General features: G+C 35.3%; 1 protein-coding gene across 9 annotated transcripts in view; it reads left to right on the top strand.

The window, feature by feature from the left end:
- The window catches only part of LOC109001840 (U11/U12 small nuclear ribonucleoprotein 65 kDa protein), a 17800-nt gene extending 10838 nt beyond the window's left edge, over positions 1-6962 (top strand). For 4 of the 9 annotated variants that reach the window (XM_035694585.1, XM_035694586.1, XM_035694587.1 and 1 more), the window contains 7 exons: positions 894-1073; positions 1974-2165; positions 2251-2421; positions 2693-2780; positions 2990-3048; positions 3604-3669; positions 6574-6962. In XM_035694585.1, coding sequence (XP_035550478.1) covers positions 894-1073; positions 1974-2165; positions 2251-2421; positions 2693-2780; positions 2990-3048; positions 3604-3669; positions 6574-6657 — 840 coding nt within the window. In that variant the 3' untranslated portion in view covers positions 6658-6962. Of the gene's footprint in view, positions 1-893; positions 1074-1973; positions 2166-2250; positions 2422-2692; positions 2781-2989; positions 3049-3603; positions 3670-4787; positions 6147-6170; positions 6249-6573 lie in introns of those variants that run through there. The other 5 variants (XM_035694592.1, XM_035694591.1, XM_035694589.1 and 2 more) reach the window with 4 other exon arrangements.
- Positions 6963-8120: the final 1158 nt, after the last annotated feature.

The raw sequence follows: 8120 nt of genomic DNA, 5'->3' as shown, positions 1-8120 counted from the left end.
ATCAAAATGCAGCTGTAGGAAAGTCTTTCTGTTGCATTGACAATAATATTCAGTGGAATGTTATCTTTATCAGGGATGTTAATGATTGGGAAGTGGATGATGTTAAGGCTTTTCTGGAAAGACTTTACAGTTCAAAGTTGATGCTAGATAAGGGAGGACAGCATGCTGTGGATTCCTGCAGGAAATTCTAAGTTCTTAGTCTCCTCTTTTTACAGAAAATTAACCAGTCACAGGAGTTGTGAATTTCCCTGGAAAAACATATTGAAAGTGAAAGTTCCTTCCAAGGTTGCTTATTTCTGTTGGGTGGTATCCTTGGGCGAAGTGTTGACAACTGAAAATCTTAGAAGGGGAGATATTTACATTGCTGATTGGTGTGTCATGTGCAAGAAGGATGAGGAATCTGTTAATCACCTCTTTCTTCATTGTGAAGTGATCAGGTTCTTGTGGAATGAGGTTTTGAATCGGAATGGTTTACTTCGGGTAATGCCCAAGGAAGTGGTGGATTTATTGGTAGGGTGGAAGGGTAGCAAGAATGCTGTTCATGTTTGAAAGATGATTCCTTCTTGTCACATGTGGTGCCTATGGCTTAAAAGGAATGAGAGATGCTTTGAAGACAAAGAACGTTCATTGGGAGAACTTAGGGATTTTTTCTTTAATACTTTGAGTTTGTGGGCTAAAGCTTTTGTATTGGAAGATAATTTCCAGAATCTGTTTTAGTTTGCCTTTCGTTTTTGGAAAGTAGTAGGTATTTTCTTTGTATACGTCCTGTGTACTTGGTCTTATGCCTATTTCTTGAGAATAAATCTTTTATTACTTATAAAACAAGAGTTATACTGCTGTTATCATATAAACCAATGAACTTCAACAGTTTCGACCTTGTCATTTAATTCTAGGTGTTGCACTTGATGAACAAAATGAATATTCCAGCTCCATTTAGAATGGCTCTGCCCACTCCACCCCTGCCATCTTCAGTACCTGCACCACCACCACCACCACCTCCCCTTTCTGTACCTGCGAAGCCTCATTTGGAAGATCTGTCCAGTGGTGATTCAGAAATGGAATCTTCAGATGAGGTAACATCTTGCACTAATTACCTCAAATATTTGGGCCATGTATTATGCAATTTGGTTTGCATAGAGTCATAAGATATATTGCCTTTTTGACCTCTATGGGTTTATATTGGAAGCATTGGGGAATTTATAGTGACTTGCTTTTTTAAGAAAAAAGTGCTAAATGATTTGGAGTGAGCCTTTGTCTGAGTTTATGGGCCTAACCTGGATTGGTGGGACATGCTTTGATGCATTGGTGGTGGCTTCAACATTCCCAAGTGAGAGATTGGGGGAGGTGTCTTTGTTCCAAGCAAGAGATTGGACGGCCATTCACATGGTCTTCCAATCGGGCTTGGCCTAGATTGGATAGGTTTCTAATTTCTCCTTCTTGGGCTTTGTTCCGATCATTTCCCTATCATGAACTTAATGTTCATGATTTCCTTGTATCTATTTCTACTCCTTAGGTAGGTGTTTTCTCTTGTATACATCCAGTGTACTTGGCTATGCCTTATGATATTAATAAATTTTTACTTATAAAAAAAAAAATATTGGAAGCATTTAAAGGTTGACCTTTCCTCTTCAAGCAACATTTAAATTGATTGTCATTTTTATTTTAATTGTTCAGAAATGAAAATTCTGCTGTTAATTTTTCTTTAATTCTGCCCACCCTGCATTTTTTAATGAAAGCCTTTACGGGCATTTAGTTATGACAATTGAGGAAAAGAGTAACTGTATCTTTCATCTTCTTGTTGAATATTTATAAAAAAAAATCTTCATGTTGAATGAATATCTCTAAGCTTCTACAAAAGCATTTTGAAAGAGAGAACTAAAGGAATTTTTTTTGATGAATAGAACTAAAGGAAAATCCTTGAGTTGTTGTCTTTTATATTCTCATTGTCCTGTGCTACTGTGAAATATTTTTAGGAAATAGATGGAGAAACTTATCTTATTGGAGCTTCAACAGTAAAAAAATTTAGCCGAAAGCGTCGCAAGCAAGAAGCGATTGTGGGGCCTGCAGTTGATAAAGATGTCGCACATGAGGCTGTTGGATTAAAACCTGCCACCTTGGTTCCAAAAGAAATTCCAATGATTAAAAAGAAAAACCCTGTTTTACAGGTCCTTTCCTTTCTGAGATAAATAATTGTTAAAGAATATTTCTTCTGTCAAATTCATAGAGATGCCTTTCTTGGTTGCATTGCAGATCAAGATTGCCCCAAAAGTGATTCAGAATGAACACAGAGATGACACGACATCAAAAGAATTAGAGGAGCCAGACAAAGAGGGTTTGGATATTAAACCTTATGCAACTTCCGAAGAGCTAGAGAGTGGAAAGTTGCCCCCAGAGGAAATTTTATCTCTACCAATGTTTAAGGTACTAAATGTTATTAAAAGTAAAAAGCTGCAAAGTAAACAGTAACAAATATCACCCGTTTATTGCATGTATGAACAAAATATTCATTGAATGGTTAATATGAAACTCTTTCAAATTTCATATCAAAGTAGGGCTTGCACTAAGCACTAGCTTATAACAATTTTGAGGATCTGCCATTTTAAACAAAGTCTGTATGACTAGATTAAAATGATTTTACAAGAAAATCTATCTCATTGAATGATTAATATCATGCTCTTTTGGATTTTGTTAGAACTATACAGCTGGGAATCCTACATCAGTGTTGTATGTAAAGAACTTGGCAAAGGATGTAGTGGCTAATGACTTCTACTTCATTTTTGGTGAGATCACAAGCTCTGATTATTGCTAGTTTAAATGAAATTTAGTTTAGGTTTTGGTAGACGATATTTATCTTACAACTTTTTTTTTTATAGGTATTATTTATCTGACAATTTTACGCTATGATTTTATTCTAGTTAAAAGATTATTCTTTGAATCATTATGGTGCTTCAAACATTAATGCTGTGTATGATACTTATATGTGCCTTAGGATCATTATTTGGAAGCGTCGATGCAACTAAATCCGGCCTCAGTGTGAAGCTTATGCAGGTGGGGACTCTGGAACGAACTTTTAATCACAATCTTTTTAGGTCCAGATGCTTAGTTGTTTCAAGATCATTTTTGAAAATTTGCATTTTGAAGTACGTGTTGGTTACATATTTTTCTTATGAAAGGCGCTTCCAGGTATTAGATCCATGAGCTTTGTTTGCTAGTGTTTTGGTTCTCTTGTTTGAACACTTGGAAGTTGTGATAGTGCTTTATCTGACTTGATCCCATAATCTAACGCTGAGAGCATGGCAAATTAGAGGAGCAAAGGCCACTATAATTGCTCTTAGTAGTAAGAACCAACTGAATATTTCATTAGACAAACATGGTCTTATGAAGAGATGAAAAACTGTTTGTTTTAGGAGGATCTTGTCTGCATTGAGAATATTTCTATGATTGTGAAAGCATTAACAAATCCTTCTTACCAGGGATGTTTCAAAGATGGAAACAAGTCTATGGACATGATATATTGTCTTAATTTCCTGATTGATTATGTTTTTAATCAAGTGCTATAGTTGTCAAGTTTTGAACCTGAAAGTAACTAAAATTGGATTTCAGGAGGGAAGAATGAGAGGACAAGCCTTTGTGACATTTCCATCAGTTGAACTTGCCCATCGCGCATTGGTATGTGTTTCTTATAGAATGCAACTGATGTTTCTATATATTCTCGGGGGTATCTCAGCTAGCACATATATAATATGTTTTGTTACAATTGGTCCCTACTCTTTTACGTGGTTTGGCTCATAATGTTTTCATTTAAACATTGAGTTGCTATGAATTTAGTGTGGTATCAGGCTGATACAGGAATCTGAATGATTCATCAAGAATTCTTTTGGGTTCCTTACCAACTCACTGACATGCTTCCCAATTTTAAGTAGCTTTACTTCCCTATTGAAGTGTCACCATTCATACTAGCTGTTGAAAGTCAAACGGCTATCCTAAGGTCCAATTTTGATTCATTGAAATGGAACTTTAAATGGTAATGCAATTCGACTAAAGAAAAGGCCAATGCTAAAAGACCATTTTACTCTTTTCCTGATCTCGGAATAACGATTGCAAGGATTTCCAAATCTGATTGCAAAAGTCCCATTTTTAAACCCTAATTGGTTGGGGGTGCCTATGGTGTAGGAGATTTGTTCATTGAAAGGTTAACCAGGTGCTTAGTCTTGGTTATCTGCACCTATTGACATCAAGCTGAGCCTTGATTTTGTACACCCCCTCCTCCTAGGGTTAAGAACAATGTCATTTTTTTAGAAAATAGAGGGATCAGTGTGCTACTAACTTTGATCTTTAAAATTTTCTTTTTAATGAAGCACCAGTATAAAAGATTCCATAAAATAAAAATATCACTATTGATTAAAATACTTAAAATATAAAAGAGAATCTACTGAAGCATTTATTTAAATCAATCAACTCTCATGTGCTTAACAAAATAACTTATTAAATTGAAAATCATAAAATTGATCATGTCATATAGATTGTCTAGGCTTTTACCTCGCCTCCCTAGGCCAAGTCCTGCTCTGTAACTCAATCATCATAATGATCATCAACTGGGGTGGTTAAAACATAAAAACATATAAAAATGAGTCGAATACTCAATAAACAATACATCATTCAATAAACATAATATAAACATAATGTTTCTTGGAAATCATGCATACTCAATAGTTTCATATATAAATAACATAAACATGAACTAAATTGTGCATGAAATGCCTTAACTTCTCTTTCACTTGTTATAGGCCGGTACCCATTGTTGACTCTCGTGAGGTTAGCGAATCTTAAAGATTTCGATTTTGCTCGTGGCCAGGGGTTTGAGAATTCATTTATAAGGAAGACATACTAGGTGCGCTACCAGCGTATACATCCTGGCAATGCAATATAGCCCTTAAACTTATGGTAGCATCTTCATATCATAGCATAGGCCATTACGTGTATCTTAACAACCATACGTCATCATAATCATGCATGCATACTACTCGGGAGGTTTCTGTGATCTCTCCAACTTTGTTTGCCCTATTCGGGATAGAAGATTGCACTAGCTTACAAGCCGAAACGTCTTTGGTGACCTATTCTGTGATGATGAAATGATGATCGGAATGACCGCCAGCGTTGGCTGAGAGTTGTTGACGCTCGTACCCGATGAAGAGGCCCCGTATAGGGTCTTGGTCTGCCACGTTTGAGAAATGGGCCTCGGGATAGAACTTTTATTTGAGCTCAACCCGTTACCTCGTCTAGGGTGTAAAAAAAAAAACTAGAAAACCGGTTGAACCGGACAGACAGAATCAGTGAGTTCAGTCTGGTTTTTAAACGGTCCAGTGTTGTACCGGTTCTTAAGAATTGAAATCGGTCCTAAATCGGTGTAGTACTGAGTTTCATATTTTGAAAACCAGTTTAAACCGAGTTGGATCTGCAGGTTTTATAAGAATTTTATGATAATCAAAAGTTTGGGAAGCTGATGAATGCCACATTTATTGCTCTAATCCCTAAGAGAGTGGGTGCTTTGGAGTTGAAGGATTTCCGTCTCATTAGTTTGGTAAGTGGAATTTATAAGATAATTTCGAAGGTTTTGGCAAATCGAATGAGCAAGGTGATGGATAAGATTATTTCTAAACCCCAAAGTGCATTTGATAGAGGCCGACAAATCATTGATTTTGTGCTGATTGCAAATGAGTGTTTAGATAGTCGGATGCGGGAAGGTGTTTCGGGGGATCTTTGTAAGCTGGACATGCAAAAGACGTACGATCACGTAGACTGACCAGTTGAATTCTAATTAGTTGGACAGACCATTTGTGGCGGATGGGGTTTATAAGGTGATTGGTGGGGGTATATAAATATGATGCGTTAGGACCTTGACTTTTTTGTTAAAGAGACAGGTGGTTTGCATTAAGAAGAATCCTCCTAAAACTAATTGTCTCCATTCCATTACACATGAAAGTAATCTAAGAGCCAATATTTTTCAGTTTTTGTTTTTAACATTCTAGTTTTTTGTCATAGTCTTAGTCCTGTAGTTCTAAACCTTTTTTATCGGTAAATAATAGTTTATTGATGATAGACAATATGCATGATAACTACAGTCCAAGACAAAACTCTTATCATATTCATCATGCAATTGTTGTCTTCAGTGTGAGGATTATATGGACATTCCAATTTCCATTACAATATGAGGGTCAGACATTATATTACCCTACATCTTGTATGTGGTAAGCCAATATTTTAAATTGATTCTTTCTTTCCTCTGTGTTAGTAACATAGTGATTTGCTTCTTCAAAATCGTGATGATGAGTGATTCAGTTCAGAAGATCCCTATGTTCGGTTCCACTGTTTTCACCATTTGTAATTGCTCATGGTTACAGCATGACATTCATTTTTTAAAGAGGAGAAGAAAAATCTTACATGATTTCTTTACCATGAGATTCTTTTTATGCTATTATGCTAAGTTTGTGGAAATGGCTAACCTTTAGAGGTTCCACTTAATTACGAGTTGCATATTCGGTTCATACAACTAAACAAAATCTGTGGTTGCAGAATCTAGTTAATGGATATGTGTTCAAAGGCAAGCCAATGATAATCCAGTTTGGCAGGAATCTTGGAGCTGGCAAAACAAATTAGAATTATATTTTTCCAGTTTGGCATGTATTAAAATATCACCGTCTCATTTGAGCTCGGAGCTTCTTCCTCTTCGTTCAACACCATCTAAAGTCTGTTTCAAGACTCCAAGGAGAAGCCCTTGGTCATTGCTGGGAGATGATATGGTCACTTTTCACCGGCTCATTCTCTTCTTTCTCCAATATTTAAATGAGAAACGAACATGTTAGAGAAGATGCAGCCATATTGTACATCTAGCACAACACGTTTGGAAACAATAAATTTTATCGCCAAAAATAATCGAAATTACTTGTGAGATTTGCTATTCATCATCCGCACACAACTCACCATATTTTTTATTATTATTATTATTATTATTATTATTATTATTATTTTGCATTTATTCTTCCTAAACTAATTAATTTCTTTTACTTATCATCCATACACTATACATTTGGTAAGATAAAAAAAAAAAAAAAAAAAAATTATTTATGGTGTGGTGCGGCTGGTGCCAGTATGATGAGTAGAATATTTTTAATCCTCAATGTTGTACTGTTATTGTGTTATTACGGTCGATTGCAGTTTCTGAAAGAAATATAGTGACTGGAATTCTGCGTTTTGTAATCACAAGTAATCAACATATACGATAAAAGTAAACTGAAATTGTATTTAAAATTTTAAGATATCTTTTCATTACTCGCAGCCTCACTAGTTTTGTCCATCCAGTGCATCCGCTTATCAAAAGAGTTTTATTGATCTTAGCAACGTTTCTTTAAAATAATAACAATATCAAAATAGTGATTTATATTAAACTTAGAGAAATTATGACGTTTAATAGATAGGATCACAAAAAAATTTTTATTGCTAAATGCTAAATGATTTGCGGAATATTGTTATTCATCATTTTTTTATTATTATCCTCCCTACTTTTTATTATGTAGCATTAAATGATAGGAATTTATATATTTTGTATTTGTAGACTACTTATTTAATATTAAATTAATAGGTGTTGAAAGAATGATAACAAAAACGTGATACGTAGGATTTTTAGAACATGAGACATTAATAAATATGACTCCTTACAGCCCTTACGAAAAATAAAAAATTTCTTGTTTCTTGGATTTTATTTGCTACACGTCCTTCCATCTGTACGATTCTACGAAAACGGTGCAAACCAGTGAAGCCCCAAATGGTGCAGAGCCGGATCCCTGAACACCTCACTCTTATCGAGTATTAAAAGTCACTACATAGATTTGCTTTTACTCGTTAAAGTAGTGCCCTTGAAGGCATTATCAACTGCAATGGCCCTGAATCCATGAATGAGAGAAGAACATGAACAATTACCCCATCAGATTCTCTTCATCACGACTAATAAGAAGCGGGTCTTTGGAGATTATGTTGACTCCTAATATTCCAAGAATCATTCTCCAATGCTAATTAGGGATGTAACCGATCCGGTTCGGTCCGAATTTTAGATAAAATTGAAG

Source organism: Juglans regia, chromosome 10 (assembly GCF_001411555.2).
Source record: "Juglans regia cultivar Chandler chromosome 10, Walnut 2.0, whole genome shotgun sequence".
NCBI lineage: Eukaryota > Viridiplantae > Streptophyta > Magnoliopsida > Fagales > Juglandaceae > Juglans > Juglans regia.
The sequence above is the reverse complement of the archived record's forward strand: the minus strand, read 5'-3'. Positions and strand labels throughout refer to the sequence as shown.